This window comes from Argopecten irradians, chromosome 5 (assembly GCF_041381155.1).
Source record: "Argopecten irradians isolate NY chromosome 5, Ai_NY, whole genome shotgun sequence".
Classification (NCBI taxonomy): domain Eukaryota; kingdom Metazoa; phylum Mollusca; class Bivalvia; order Pectinida; family Pectinidae; genus Argopecten; species Argopecten irradians.
In genome coordinates this window covers 38,675,880-38,692,888 of record NC_091138.1, presented here as the reverse complement: position 1 = coordinate 38,692,888, position 17,009 = coordinate 38,675,880, and the positions used below count along the sequence as shown (strand labels likewise).

The window sequence follows — 17,009 nt, the reverse complement described above, 5'->3', positions numbered from 1 at the left end:
ACAGTTACATAGACTATGGCTGCTTCCAGCTTCAGTGACTTACTTTTAAGCAGACGATTTTCCTGCTGTAAAATCTCGCGAGATCTCGCGTTATCCAATATGTCAGCGCTCATCGCAAGAACGTGAGACTTGAGCCGTCAGAAATCAAGGTTCAGTTATCGAAAGCTAACCTGTTCTTATAGGAAGTTTTTGTTTGCAAGACAGTTATCGAGTTAAAGACACTTAAAGCGAAACTATTTTCAATATTGTCAGATATGGATGAGGAAACTTGTGACTTAGGACACGATGTTTGTGAATCTGCCATAAAAAATGACAACAGTGATGAAAACGAAAATAACGTTACAGCCGGAGCTAGCGGTAATTCGGCAGCAACCGAATCAGAAGAAGTTTCTACAGAGACCAAATCACTATCAAAAAGGCAGTTACGTAAACTGAAAAAGCACGAGGATTGGCTGAAATACAAACCCATAAAAAGGTGAATTTTCAGAGTCAAGATCATCTGTTACAAGCAAGTTCAGTCGGTAGAACATATACTATATAACTAGTGTTCAGAGATCCCTGGTTTGAATCCCAGTCTGGTAGCTACATTTTCTCCAATAGATTCTAACATGTTACATTTGAATAAACCTATACTGGTATATGAATTGTTATGTGTTATAAGTCTATATTTGACAACTAAATAATAAATACTCCTGCTAAGCAATTAACAAACATCAAGATGCTTTGTATGTATAAAAAGCATTCTCAATAAAGATATACAAAAAGAGTTCAAACTATTTTAAGATTATACACGTAAATGTTTTTGTATTGCATTACTACTGGTCAATTTACAGAGCCAAAGATAAAGAGAAAAAGAAACAAAGACGGATTGAAGCAAAAGAAAAAGGAGAGCCTCTACCAAGTAGAAAAAGACTAAAGCTGAATACCATGGCAAAATCTGAATGTCGAGTATCCTTGGCGATCGATTGCTCCTTTGACAAGTACATGCAGGAGAGAGTATGTCATTTGTCTATCAGTGATTACCCGTATGATAACATAATTTTGGGGATGACTGTAAAAGAAATTAAAGCATGAAAACTTTTGTAGAGCATTTATGGGAAAAAAAATGTCATCCTGGCCATAAGAGCTATAACGAGGAAGCCAAGATCATAAAATGTTTGGTTAAAATCCACCAAGATGTTATTGCTCAGGTTTACAAAAGTATAGCAATTAAAGGGAAAATACCATGGCTTTACTGTTTGTTTTTCAATTGATGGATCATTGCAATAAGAATCATTACCAAGCATTGCATAGTTTGCATTGAAGCAGTTAATGGTAGGTGTTCCAAAGGCCAAAGTATTTTAAAAAAGCTTCTTTTTAATTTATTCTGATACTGTATTTAATAGGAATTTAAAAGTAATGAAAAAATACCCAAAATGATAACTATGTAATATGGTCATGTATCAATGTTGACAGGACATTCTAAAATTGGGAAAACAAATCCGATGGTGCTATTCTGCCAACAGGAGAGCTGCCAATCCTGTTCAACTCCACGTGGTTGGTATCGAGGGCCAGATCAAGGATCGATTGGATAGTGTAGGGGACTACAAAAACTGGGATGTAAGTAGTGTGTTGCCTCAGAATAAATACATATCATTGATAATATTTCAGTTTTTACCATTACCTTAAAATGTGGGATATTTGGTATGATATTTAGGAATGGCAATTCTGCATACCTATACATTTTCACAACATGTAATTAATGTATCAAAAAAACCATCATGATACAAAGCATAAGATGAATTATGTTTGGTTTCAGAATGAATATATAGATCTGGTATACATTTCCTGAAAATTCTTATCAATATGACAGATAACATGTATATAGAAAATGATTACCTCAAAAGAAATTCAAGCATAGATTTCCATATATTAATTATCCCCCGCCCAACGAAGTTGGCGGGGGATATACAAATGGGTTCCGTCCGTCCGTCCGTCCGTCCGTCCGGGTTCCGTCCGTCTGTCCGTCCGTCCGTCCGTACGAATGGTTTCCGGAGCATAACTCTAAAACCAGTAGAGATATTTCCACGAAACTTCATACACACATTGGTCTTATGGTCTAGTAGTGCCTTTTGCTATTTTTAGGTTTTCATTTTTTGCATTTTTTCCGTAACCATGGAAACATTGCTGAAAATATCATATTTTTGTACCAGGTTCGTTTCCGGAGCATAACTCTAAAACCAGAAGAGACATTTCCACGAAACTTCATAGACACATTGGTCTTATGGTCTAGTAGTGCCTTTTGCTATTTTAAGGTTATCACTTTTTGTACTTTTTTCTGTAACCATGGAAACATTGCTGAAAATGGCAGATTTTTGTGTAAGAATCGTTTCCGGAGCACAACTCTAAAACCAGCAGAGATATTTCCATGAAACTTCATAGACACATTGTTCTTATGGTCTAGTAGTGCCTTTTGCTATTTTTAGGTTTTCATTTTTTGTATTTTTTCCGTAACCATGGAAACATTGCTGAAAATATCATATTTTTGTAGCAGGTTCGTTTCCGCAGCATAACTGGAAAACTGGTTGAGATATATGCACGGAACTCCATAGGCACATTAATCTTGTGGTCTAGTAGTGCCTTTTGCTATTTTAAGGTTTTCACTTTTTGTGCTTTTTTTCTGTAACCATGGAAACATTGCTGAAAATGGCAGATTTTTGTGTAAGAATCGTTTCCGGAGCACAACTCTAAAACCAGAGGAGATATTTCTATGAAACTTCATAGACACATTGTTCTTATGGTCTAGTAGTGCCTTTTGCTATTTATAGGTTTTCACTTTTTGTGCTTTTTTCTGTAACCATAGAAACATTGCTGAAAATATCATATTTTTGTAGCAGGTTCATTACCGGAGCATAACTCTAAAACCAGCAGAGATATTTCCACGAAACTTCATAGACACATTCTTTTTATGGTCTAGTAGTACCTTTTGCTATTTTTAGGTTTTCATTTTTTGCACTTTTTCCGTTACCATGGAAACATTGCTGAAAAATATCATGGTAAATGGTAAATGTTACTTTGCAAAACTCCACCCATCTTTGTGTATATAGTCTAATATAAATGTCAAGGCTGTATACCTGATTCAACAATTGCAGCCCCGCTCTACTTGAATTATACTCCATCTTTCTTTAGCTCAACTTCCTTTTTCTGTTTTTTTTTTCATACGCGCGGTGGCCGAGTGGTTAAGATGTACCGACATTAACCACATGCCTCCACCTCTGGGTCGCGAGTTCGAATCCTATGTTTGTCAGGTACTGACCGCTGGTCGGTGGTTTTTCTCCGGGTACTCGGCTTTCCTCCACCAACAACCTGACACGTCCTTTGGCTTTAATAGGACGTTAAACTAATCAAACCAAAAATCATACACATAAGTCTTCACAATCAAACTTACTTCAGCTTTGATATCTCCATTGGCGGGGGATCTGAATGACTATGTCCTTGTTAGACATTTTAATGGAATTGTCATAACTCATTTACTATTTGAACTTTTCCAAGCTCAAGACCAGAAAAGTTTATAATGAAATTTTAAGGGTGAATATATTAAATATCAAATATGCATTTTATTTATCTAATGTTGCATCATTCTTAATCAGTTCTTTTATCAAAGTTTCAGATTGCTTTTGATGCATTTCAACAAACTAAAAAAAACCCAGTAGTTTAAGTACTGGAATACTTTTTCACACGCAAATCAAAATGAAATGAGGAATTATTTATTTTAACAAAGATTCTAAATTCTTGCACTTTTTTTTTAAAAGATTCACAGCTCCGAGAAGGGTTACGAGGAACTGTTTAACAAAGACTCTATAGTGTATCTGTCTAGTGATTCTCCTAACATTCTCACTGACCTTGAACCAGACAAAGTGTACATCATTGGTGGACTTGTAGACCATAACCACTACAAGGTGAGAATGTCTCCTACCTGTTTATAACACCTCTTCCCCATCCCATTAGATATCTGCCATTCTTGTTCAGATAGATTATTTCCCTTTGACTGTTTGTCAATACTTTACATATAGATTATCTCCCCTTTCACTGGCAATACTTAACATGTAAATTATCTACCCTTTGACTGTTTGTCAATACTTTACATATAGATTATCTCCCCTTTGACTGTTTATAATACTTTACATATAGATTATCTCCCCTTTGACTGTTTATCAATACTGTACATATAGATTATCTCTCCTTTGACTGTCAATACTTTACATATAGATTGTCTCCCCTTTGACTGTCAATACTTTACATATAGATTGTCTCCCCGTTGACTGTTTATCAATACTTTACATATAGATTATCTCCCCTTTGACTGTTTATCAACTTTACATATAGATTATCTCCCTTTGACTGTCAATACTTTACATATAGATTGTCTCCCCTTTGACTGTTTATCAATACTTTACATATAGATTATCTCCCCTTTGACTGTCAATACTTTACATATAGATTGTCTCCCCTTTGACTGTTTCAATACTTTACATATAGATTATCTCCCCTTTGACTGTCAATACTTACATATAGATTGTCCCCCGTTGACTTTCATACTTACATATAGATTATCTCCCCTTTGACTGTCAATACTTTACATATAGATTGTCTCCCCTTTGACTGTCAATACTTTACATATAGATTGTCTCCCGTTGACTGTCAATACTTTACATATAGATTGTCTCACCTTTGACTGTTTATCAATACTTTACATATAGATTATCTCCCCTTTGACTGTCAATACTTTACATATAGATTATCTCCCCTTTGACTGTTTATCAATACTGTACATATAGATTATCTCTCCTTTGACTGTCAATACTTTACATATAGATTATCTCCCCTTTGACTGTCAATACTTTACATATAGATTATCTCCCCGTTGACTTTCAATACTTTACATATAGATGTCTCACACCTTTGACTGTTTGTCAATACTTTTTATATAGATTATCTCTCCTTAAAGGGATACTGAGGTGAAGCTGATTCTGTTACATAACCACAAAGTAAAACATGGCATAAATATATTGTTCTACGTTTCTAATGAAAAAAACAAGATACTGAAAAAATCCTTGACACTGTGAAGTATTTTTATGGAAACCATTGAAATTCCAAATCATATAGCAATACCATTCACCAGGTACAATATGTACACTGTACTCATACCTGGGCCATTGTCACTAAGTTAAACAAATGCAATACATAACCACCGAGGAGTTGATGAAATTTTTTCTTAGACAGGAGCATGCACATATGCGATAAACACACTACTGTAAGAGCGATTTGAGTAGTTCTTGACAAAACTTGCTAAACTCCACTAACAAGGTCAGAGTTTGGCATACAAGGCGTCCGACCACAATGTGTAATGTCTGACAGCGAGCAAGTTTGAATATTTCACACACTTTTCACCTTTTTGAGCTTTTGTTGGCACATCACTGTAAAACCAACTAATCTCACTTTCATTACAACTGGTTTGTTTTCATTATATAGGCAACTATTAATTAACTATTAGACTGTATTGTCCATTAAAACGTCTGCAGTTGTACATGTAGATTACCTGTCTTTAACTATATTTGCCTGTCACTACTGTACATTATATTATATCTTCCCTGAATATCTGTCAATGCTCTAAATATAAATTATCTCCCTTGAAATGTTTGTTGTTGTGTATATATATAAATCATCTGCCCTATACTTTGGCCTTGAATGTCTTCAGTTACCTTTATGAAATGATACTTAACTTGTATGATTAGTATTGATTACATTCTCTTGTTTCAGGGGCTTTGCCACCAGATGGCAGTAGACAAAGGGTTAGCACACGCACAGCTTCCTATATCAGAATACATACAACTCAAGTCTCGCAAAGTGCTCACCATTAATCATGGTATGTCTCTATAAAAGCAAGAAATTCAGGAAATAGACCACATGCCTTTAGTATGTGAAGATGTATGTTAGGGTTAGAGAAATTTGATTAAAAACAGATCTTCACTAGAGATACACTGTATTACACTACACTTATAATGTAGTTACGTAGTGTAATGTAATGTATAACATACAGTAGTCAAGGTCTGTATTTTATTACTTGTAGATGATTTTTAGAATGTTTGAGACTAGAGTTATAGCTTCTGTCTTTCCTTTTTTGCAGTTTTTGAAATTCTATTAAGTTATACGGAAACAAAAGACTGGCAAAAAGCGTTTTATACTATACTACCACAGAGAAAGGGCGTTGAACTAAAGGACTTACCTGATCGTGAAGAGAAGGAATCTCTTAATGAAAACTCAAGTGATGAGGAGGACGACGGATCAGACCTGTCTAATGACGACCAGATATCTAGTGCTTGTGAGAGTAGGGACTCTGAAGGTCAAGGAAATACTGATGAAGGTCATCCTAAAGGTGAAGGTCATCACATGACAGAAAGGACAGATAGTGATCATAAAGTGTGTCAGCCTAATAATAGTGAACGAGAAACACAGCTCACCTGATGGAAGAATATAATATAAAGATGCAAAATACAGCAACTGTTATAAATGAAGTTTTCAATTACCGGTAAAATAAGTAATGAAGATAATATCCTAAACTATATATCTGTAGTAATTTTTTTCTACAAGTTTGTATTTATTCTGATTCATTTATGCTTTAGAATATAAATAAAAAATGATTATATCCTGGTAATTGATCATTATTCAGGATATCAAACTAATGTTGAATAACTGAGTTTGGTTTTTACAAAAAAAAGTAATGTTTTGTGCAAATAGCTTCTGTTGATTCATTGATTGCTGGCTTAGTACTAGACTGGCCGACAGTCTCTAGAATGTTAAAATAATTCACTTAAATTTGACTTGATAATCTGTGTCTCTATAACATGTCTGATTCTAGCTGAGAAAATCTTATCCTTAAATTTGGGTCTAGTCGCCACTGTCTAGCTTAGTTCTAGTACTACTGATATTGGGGAGGAGGTTTTTGTTTTTATTAAATGACTCCTCAACTTTAAAATGAATTTATTAAAACCTGAACAATTAATAAAAGAAAATTATAAACTGAGAATATGTATTGTGTTATAATTAAATATCAAAGAAACATAATTTAACAAAGCATGACAATTTATTGACCTCGTGCCCTATCCGAGCCTCGAACTCACGATCTACGGCACCCAATCGCCTAGCCCAACATACCTGCCCCTTCTACCACTGCGCCACATCCACATCCCCTTAATATTGTGATATAATAACTGTCATAATTTCATAATTCTTTTTCTCAGCAGGTTGTGCTATGTCAAATGACATTACAGACAGATGTAATAAGTGTGTTGATATTGACAGGTGTAGTGATTTTCTTATACAATATTTTTTAGGGGCCTGTACTTTTTGATACACATGCTATATTTCATCTTTCTTGAAACATATATATTTCCACATGAACCTGGCATAAATTTCTAACCAACAGTATTTATACACATGTATATATATACTGTTGATTAGAAATTTGTGCTAGGTCCCTGGGGATATTTTAGTGTTTATTTATTTGGGAAAAATATTTAGATAAAATTAGGAAAATACAGAAAAATTTCTTTAGGGAAAGGGACCTTTATTTGGCCCCTAAAAAATCACTGAGGTGTGTAATGTGTTGACAGTTTTAAAATTTGTTGACACATTTGTGATGTTGGTAGACAGGTGTGTAATATGTGGTGGCTAACAGGTGTTTGATGTATGGTGGCTAACAGGTGTGTGAGGTGTGGTGGCAAACAGGTGGGTAATGTGTGATTGCAAACAGGTTTGTAATATGTATGGCAAACAGATGTGTAAAGTGTGGTGGCAAACAGGTAAATTTGTGACAAATGTGTGATTGTGGTGGCAAACAGGTTATGTAAATGTGTAATGGCAAACAGATGTGTAATGTTGTAATGTGTGGTGGCAAATAGGTGTGATGTGTGATGGCAAACGGATGTGAAATTTGTGGTGACAAACGTGTGTGATGGCAAACAGATGTGAAATTTGTGGCACAAAAATATGAAATGTGTGATGGCAAACAAATGTGAAATGTGGATGGCAAATAGGTTTGTAATATGTGTGGCAAACAGAGGTATGTGATGGCAAACAGATGTGTAATGTGTGGTGGCAAACAGATATGTAATGTGTGGTGCAAACTTGTATGTGATTGCATGATGTGTGATGTGTGGTGGTAAACAGGTGTGTGTAATATGTGATGGCAAACAGGTGTGTGATGTGTGACAGCAAACAGGTGTGTAATATATGGTGGCCAACAGGTGTGTGATGTATGATGGCAAACAGGTGTGTAATATGTGGTGGCCAACAGGTGTGTGATCTATGATGTCAAACAGATGTGTAATATGTGGTGGCAAACAGGTGTGTGATGTGTGATGGCAAACAGATATGAAATATGTGGTGGCAAACAGGTTTGTGATGGCAAACAGATGTGTAATGTGTGGTGGCAAGCAGGTGTGATGGCAAACAGGTGTGAAGGCAAGTGGGTGTTATGGCAAACAGGTGTATAATATGTGGTGACAAATAGGTGTACTGTGTTGTTGCAAACAGTTGTGTGTTATGTTTGATGGTAAACAGATGTGTAATGTGTGATAGCAAATAGGTGTAATGTGTGATCACCAGCAGGTGTGTTATGTGTGGAAGCAGTTAAATGTGTAATGTGTGGTGGCAAACAAGTGTGTAATGTGTGATTGCAAAAAGGTGTGTAATGTGTGGTTGCAAACAGGTGTGTTATGTGTGATGGCAGACACATGTGTAAGTTGTTGTGACAAACAGGTGTGTTAAGTGTGATGATAAACAGATGTGTAATGTGTGATAGCAAATAGGTGTGTTAAGTGTGATTGTAAACAGATGTGTAAGGTGTGATAGCAAATAGGTGTAATGTGTGATCACAAGCAGGTGTATTATGTGTGGAAGCAGTTAAATGTGTGATGTGTTGTGGCAAACAGGTGTGTAATGTGTGGTAGTAAACAGGTTTGTAATGTGTGGTTGTAAACATGTTTGTAATGTGTGGTGGCAAACAAGTGTTTAATGTGTGATGGCAAACAGGTGTTTAATGTGTGGTGTCAAATAGGTGTGTAGTGTGTGATGGCATTCGACCCAATAAGCGCCCATGTCCCTATAAGCGCCCCTCCCCCTTTTTGAGGCCTCCATGCATAAATAAGAACCAAAATTACATAAAACAGTATAGATTTGCAATACTTTCGACTTATTAGCACCTTTTCATTTTTATCAATTTTTTTAAGCGCCCTGTGTGATGACAAACAGGTTTTTAATGTGTGGTGACAAGCAAGTGTGTAATGTTTTGTGGCAAACAAGTGTGTAAAGTGTGATGGCAAACAGGTGTATAATGTGTGGTGACATCATCAGATATGTGTAATTATGTGTGGCGACATTTGAAAGTGTGTGTCATTGCACAGGGATCTAAGATTTGGTTACAGTTTATATAAGTATGGACCCACCAGAGTGCACTAAAAGACCATTTTAGACGTTTTAGAGGTCAAGATAAAAATCGATAACAATCATACTCTGCTTTGTACTATATACATATATAGTACAATGTACAGTATGAAGATTGTCTTAGGGCACTCAAATAACAATTTTGATTTCCCAACATCTTAAGGCATTTTTTTTTTACCTTTGACCACTTACGTTGACCCCACCGCATGGCAAAAAAAAGACACTATATTTTATCCGAACAGTATGACTTAATGAACAATCAAGAAAAATTATGTATATAAGCCATCATTTTGTTTTTTACTTCAGTATCTTCATATATATCAGTAGCCAGTATGACTTTTGACCTTAACTCCATCTGACCTTTTCCAAAAAAATTCCTATTATGGACATAAAAAAAATCTTTTGTGAATAAGTTAGATTTATGACATACATGTATATATCAAGAAGAAAAAAATCAAGTTAGGTCCTCTGAAATTCAAAATACAATCTCACTCCCATAATTTTTTAGTCGTTTTTCAACTAATAAACCACTTTGATCTTGACCCCTCTACATGATAAAAAAAAAATGAAAGAGGGTGGCCTAGCTACTGAACCAAGGATGTATATGAGAAGGATAAGTCACACTGGGTTTTGGGGAAGTCCGAGGCAGGCGCTTTTGTGTTTGTGCACTGACCGTGACGTTGGGCGACGACTGATTTTCCTTTGATATCCGCCGGCGCAGCCTTGACGATGTAGCTTGCGGGTGCGAGGGTTACCGTCTTACTTTCTGAAGTGGTGCTGTCATTTCATGGGCTGTCAATTTTTTTAACGAAAATTTAAGACATATCCCCTAAATATTCCGTCTTTAAAGCAAGTTATAAACGTCGTGAAATTTAATAAACTTTACAATGGTGTTTCGTTTGACTCGATAAGACAAGTATTTGTTGAGAAAAACGGTTTTTATTCCCGGTTCATTGGCGTCTCGCGTGGTGTTTAGTAATGTAAAGAGACAGACACGAATCCTTCTCACTTATAAATCCTTGTACTGAACATTTTGTGTTGTCAACCTTCTTTGTGAAAAACCACGGAATTACATAAGCCACCAGACAATGAAGGTACAGTAATCGATTTTGTATTAAATGTTGGTACTCATTTCTGAAATTCTATCAATGCTAGTTAGTGTAGTATTGAACCCTATAGAGATTGTCAATACAGGCCTTATATGCTCTTTTTTAATTGTGATGAAAGGGAAGTAACTGAGGCATGTGTAATACGTCATCAACAGTTGTGTGTTGTTGGTGCTGAAGATAGGTGTCCACAGAACCGTAATGCTGTAGGAGGCTCGCTGTAGATGCTTGCATATTCCAAAACCCTAGTGTGGACAAATCCTTTTCCTGACACGTTGGATAGCTTGCTAAACAGGTAGTCACTTTAAAGTATGAAATTGAGTGTTCACCGAGCGAAGCGACCGGTCGGACCAACACGATTAGTTTTCTGTGGCATTCACCTCTTTGGCACAACCCTGCATATCGGTAACAGCTAGCCTACCCATTTGAGTAACAGTTACCTGTTTGTTGTATCAATAAGTTACCAAAATTAGGAATTATTTGTAAAAAATGCATGAAGTTGTTTTCCTGATGCAAAATGCTATGATTTTTTCCCCAATTGATCAAGTTAATTTTCATAATTGCTTTTGAGTAAAATGAAAAATCAATAGAAAAAGCCAAGAATTTCACGAAAAATATAAGAAAACAAATGAAGTCTTTTACACAAATGTCAATGCATTAACAAAACAAACAAGTTGCCCGATTTCGTGTGGAGAGCTGAGAATGAGAAAAGAGTTTAAGCTTTGTTTGTGATATTTGACTTTTTCACAAATTTCACAATTTTTGCCTGTACTGCAGTAATTTTCACAAATTTAAAGGCCCCGGCCTCATTCACATACAAGTGAGTAAGAGCCCTGCCTTCTCTGGGTAAGGTAGTTGTGCACTAGTGATAAAGGACAGAAATATAATTACTGTCAAAGACTCTATCAACTGAATCAAACCAGGGTCTCCAACTCAACAAACTTACCACCAACTGAGCCAAAAAAGGATGCGCAGACAGCTGAGTGATGGAGACCTATTTAGCAATATGCACAAGGCACATTGACCCAAGTTGATTTGTGGTCGGGGCACTTGACAGGAATGTGTATTTTCTCTGTTCTTTTCTATCTCTTTATATTAATTAGTTATCATCTCATAAATTAAGATATACAACTCTTCGCCTTGATTACTTCCATTGTCACTCTATATTATCTATTGTTCCTTGTTAACAGGTAAACCATGTCTTCACTGCGGCCATGTCTTGAGTTCTGCTGTTCACCTAACACTGTGTCCAAGTTCATTCGAATTTTTCCCAAGGCAGCGGCATTTTTTTTTATACTTCACGTCACCATCATTATTTACTCTTGTAAGTATAACAAAAGATATTATTAAATTCTTAGAATAATAAGAAATCAATATTTACAACTTACGTATAATGTGACTAGGTGGGATGTGTTGCTTGGTGTCTTTGGTGGCATGCTTCAGTGATATAGCACTATAAAAAGGGCAATCCACTATGCAAGAATGCACAACACGAATATACTGCAGTCTTCCAAAACATACGCCGCACACTTCATACACACAACACAGCATACATGGGAGACCACCCTTACATTACCTTGTCTGTTAATAAGATGTAGATTTAATCAAACAACAAATGAAAATTAAAAGTTTAATGTCTTTTATTGTAAAATGTTAATTCTACTTATTATTGATGATCTTCATTCCATCTTTGAAGTGTCTTACCTCCACTTCTTTAGTTGCTCAATTGCCATACAACTGTATTTAGCCATGCACCTACCTGACATGGAAATCCATTTAATGTCAGAGCGATTGTTGTGGCATACAAGGTAAAATGTCAGTCATATGATGTGCCGAGGTAGTTTGACAGGAAGTGAAACAATAAATCCTTTGAGTGAAAATCCTTATCAAGTAGTGCTTAACCTTGGTGTTCACTCTTTCATGTTATAGTAATACTTTCGAATTATACCATATATAATTTCTGCCCTTAATTACCTCATATTAATCAATTGGTACAATTCTTAGAACTAATAAATGATCATTGACATTAGACTCCTGGTTAGCATAAGACTAATGTAAAAGTTCTATCATTGTCAAAACATTGATTCTCCTGCTAGAGCTAGAAAACAATGTCATTCTTCTGCTTTCAATGCAGATGGATGATATGGTTGAAAAGGTAATACATGTGTAATAGGGTGAGTGTAGTATGCCTCCAGTCAGGAATCGAACATGCGACCCCAGACTGTTCTGCCACAGCAGCAATCTTGAAACATATTTTGAACTTTTCAAGTTCCACCAGTGCAATTTGGCTGAAACGTGCATGAAATGATTCTGACATGGTCTCAACAAAGTATTGTTACATTTTGAGTTGATTACAAATCAAAGATGGCCACCATTGCACCATATCTGATTTATTTCTTCTACAACTGTTGCCAAGGTAGCCAGATGACCATTAGTAAGGCTGTTGGGCCTCTTATTCCTTTCAATGTGATTGAGTATGGCCTATATATATTTGGTCAGTGACAAGTTATCTATGATATATAAATATCTGATGAATATTATTCTTTTTTCTAGCAATGAACACTTCCAAGAAAGACGATTCTTTGGCTGCAGTGATTGGCAATAATTACATTCCTAAAGACCCACAACATCGTCGAGATATTCAAGACCTGGAGTTGAATATGAGGAATTTATCTACGCACAGAAATAAAACAAAACGTGAGGATTTTCACTCACCTGGCCCGAAAGGCTGGTGGGCTTAAGTTATGTCATGGCACGACGTCTGTCGTCCATTCATTTACTTAAAATCTAGTCATAGAGTTCTACATGGATTATATCCAAATTTGGCCTGAAATATCCTCTGAGGATGGGAATAGAGTTTGTATAAATTTTGGATCTGACCCCTTTGGGGCAGGAGGGGAGAACCAATAGGGGGAAAAAAGAGGTAAATCCTTTGAATCGCAATTTTGGATCTGACCCCTTTGGGGCAGGAGGGGAGAACCAATAGGGGGAAAAAAGAGGTAAATCCTTTGAATCGCTACAAGTCATTGAGTTCTGCATGGATTTTTACCAAATTTTGCCAGAAACATTCTTGGAGGAAGGGGAACTGCATTTGCATAAATTTTGGCATAGACTGAAGTATTATTATTAATTTGATAACTTTATAATTTGATTCTCCCTTTCTAGATCACCTGAGACAGAGTCTCAAGTGACCTTTGTCTATTGTGCGTCCGTAAACAATTTACATTTTCGACTTATATTTGAATTATATGGACTCCATTCCCGGGGTCACTTCATTCAAAGTCACAGGGAATAAATAGGCTAAAATATTTGAACAATTTCTTGTCAATAACAAACAGGCCTTCAAAATTTGTTATAATGTATGACCTTAAAATTCATTCAAAAGAACACAAGGGCTATTATAACCACTAATAAGCCTATATCTCTTAAACAATTCATGTTAATAACCTGATATTGGGCTTGTGGCATGCCAGTCTAATTAGACTTGTACTTCTGCTCCAATACAAGATCTAGCAACTGGCCGTTCTGGATCATCTCAACAGGACCCCTATGGTTAGTCAATCAGTGTGTCACTTACAGAGTCTTTGGTGTGGTTGATTCATTTGTAAGTATAAGCGGCTATTACCTATGTATAGTATGTCCTGAGATGTTTCAATTCTAGGCTAGGGTTCATGCTGAGGTGACCTAGAATAGGGAGTTTTTAGATCTTTTTTGGAGTATCGTAGTGGAGCTGAATTAGAAGTTTTATTTAATCAGATTGGTGGCATGCTTGGATGAAGGGTTACCAAGGTTTTTCAAATGATTTACTTTTTCCTGCATTCAAGGTGGCATACTGCGGTGAAGAACGGCAAAGTTTGTGAAAATGAATTACATTGACCTTCATTTAAAGTTATTTTAGTAAATCATGAAAAAATCTTGAATTTACTTTTTAATACCTTTAATATCACAATGGTGACTAGGTAGGAGGTGAGCATTGTGTTTAATTATTCTTTTGCCCATTTTTTTACTGTATAGCATCTTGACTTTAAACTGAATAAAATTATAAATAGTTTTCTATTACCTTGAAACATTATTTCAATTGTGTGTTTATTTTTCAGGTTTACACTATGACTTTGGAAATCCTAAAGATAAAGACAATATGTACAGAGTGAACCTACCCTGACAGAACACACTATACCTTTGTTTTAAGACATGCAATTCTTGTGTCATATTGTGATATTTTAAAATCTACATGCTGTTAGTGGCATACTAGTGTTTTGAAACTATTTAGTATTTATAGAAAACCGTTTTTGTGAGTGTTTGGAAACAATATTGTAATGACAAGTAAGTGGTTACTAAGACAGCTTTGACAGCATTTTAATTACCGTATTCGACCCAATTAGCGCCCATGTCCCTATAAACGCCCCTCTCGCTTTTTGAGGCCTTTCAATTGCCCACAAAACTGTCTAGATTTGCAATAATTATGTCTTGTTAGCACATTTTCAGTTTTTTAAACGCCCGGGGCGCTTATTGGGTCGAATACGGTACAACAAATTTGTTTGAGAAGACGTTATGATCCAAAACTTTTTACTTGAGTGATTACTTGTGTTTGTTGCTGTCCATTTATTTTGACATATCATTTATAGAGATTTATCTGCAATTATTCATTAAGAAGTGATTTTCTATATGGTTTGATTTTCTGTAATTGAAACAACATTTTGTATTGTATATTGTTGAATTTACTTAATTCCTTTCTGGTATTATTTTTAAATGGCAACATTATTTACATTTTGATTACCAGTATAGTTATTTTTTGTCTGCTTTTGTTCTCATTTAAAAAAATTTGTTTACATTCTATGTTTACATGTGGTCATTTTGACAAAAATTGACTTGTACAGTCGAAGTTACAATGCTTTTTATCCAGATGGGTCCAGAACACAAGAACAGTGAATTTTCATAACTTTATTTAGTTGATCTTACAGGATGTGTAATGCTGAAATTAGTTGGAATCGCATAAAAGTCTAGTACTCAAAATCTAAATAATAATAAAGCTTTAAGCTTGCTACAAATTACTCAAATTACCTAAATATTGATATTGATGTTGTTCTCAGTTGACGTACATGTACTTGAAAACTTGCATGTGATGATGCATTATTTTATATTTTTATCCTCTATGAATTTTATATGTGCCTAACAAAACTAATGATTAATGTGAACAATGTACAAAAAAACCCTCAATTTTATTTGCTATGTACATAGCAGCAATATATATATATATATACTAAAGATATTTATGAATATTCAAATTTTGTCTTAATTATATTTCTAGTGATCGTGTGCTGTAGTGGTAAGGGCGCTTCCCTTTAATTTCACCTAGCAGGCTGGGGTTTGATCCCTGGCATGAACGTGAATAGGTTAGAGGTCACCTAATCAATGTGAAATAAATTAAGTTGTTTTTATTATATTTCTTAATGATGCTACATCCCAAAGAAAGATTACTGAAGTTCATTGAAATTCATGATGATGGCTAAAAATGAAAATGTTGTTTTTCTTCAAGCATTATTTTTACCTCCAGAAAATTTATTTGGGAATATATGTACATCATTGTCTTTGTAATGTACACATCAGTTGTACAGTAAATGTTTTTAACTGAAAAATTATGTTAAAATATTATTTGACATATGTGGCTTTAAACTATAAGTTTTAGTTCCACATAGGACCAACTAAAGTACAACAGGATTAGTATCTTTCTTTTAATTCTGTCATCTGACGGAGTGCAACTTACTTATAAAATGCTCTTTGATTCCTTGTAGAATAAAGGGGTTCCTTCAACATGCAAGGTTCTGGGAACACTTCCTCAGTTAACCCAAAATTATTTCTGTTGTACTAGGCCTACTTGGGAAGGCTCATGTTGCACTTGAGTGTACAGTTGTGCCGTTTGTGAGCAAACTATGTTATACATGTGTCGAGAACAGATAATACTATTATTTGCTACATTTTTTTTTCTGAAAAACCATGCCTTTATGGTTTTTTTTGTGAAACATAAACGTAATTTCTCTCTACTTGCAATAATTTCATAATTTAATCAAACCTATGATATTGTGGAAAGTGGACAATATAAATGTGTGTCTGTTACTAAATAATTCCAGTATGGAAATGCAAGGGGAAATGATTGAATATGTACTTGACAAAATACAATTTCAGTCATTATGTAACTACCGGGCGGTATTTATTTGGTTTTTTATCGATATACTGGTAGAAAGTTAATAATCAGTAAAAGCTTTTTCCAATTCATTACTAAAAGCATGGTTATTCATAAAATTTAAAAAAAATCTAGTTACTCCTACAAGTTTCCATGCATCAGTTGTGTGTAAGGCGTGTTCCTGGTATATTTTGTAATTGACAAAGTATTTTTTAAAATAAAATTGTCTTTTTTTTATA

General features: G+C 35.1%; 2 protein-coding genes across 2 annotated transcripts; both read left to right on the top strand.

The window, feature by feature from the left end:
* Positions 1–15: 15 nt before the first annotated feature.
* LOC138323787 (tRNA methyltransferase 10 homolog A-like) lies at positions 16–7,066 on the top strand. Its single transcript, XM_069268632.1, has 6 exons — positions 16–475; positions 834–996; positions 1,456–1,599; positions 3,792–3,938; positions 5,800–5,905; positions 6,167–7,066. Exons 1-6 carry the CDS (start codon positions 255–257, stop codon positions 6,502–6,504), a joined length of 1,119 nt encoding a protein of 372 aa, XP_069124733.1. The 5' UTR covers positions 16–254; the 3' UTR covers positions 6,505–7,066.
* Positions 7,067–10,727: 3,661 nt separating this feature from the next.
* LOC138323786 (uncharacterized) lies at positions 10,728–17,009 on the top strand. The gene is made up of 4 exons (XM_069268631.1): positions 10,728–10,884; positions 11,780–11,913; positions 13,143–13,286; positions 14,687–17,009. Exons 2-4 carry the CDS (start codon positions 11,787–11,789, stop codon positions 14,749–14,751), a joined length of 336 nt encoding a protein of 111 aa, XP_069124732.1. The 5' UTR covers positions 10,728–10,884; positions 11,780–11,786; the 3' UTR covers positions 14,752–17,009.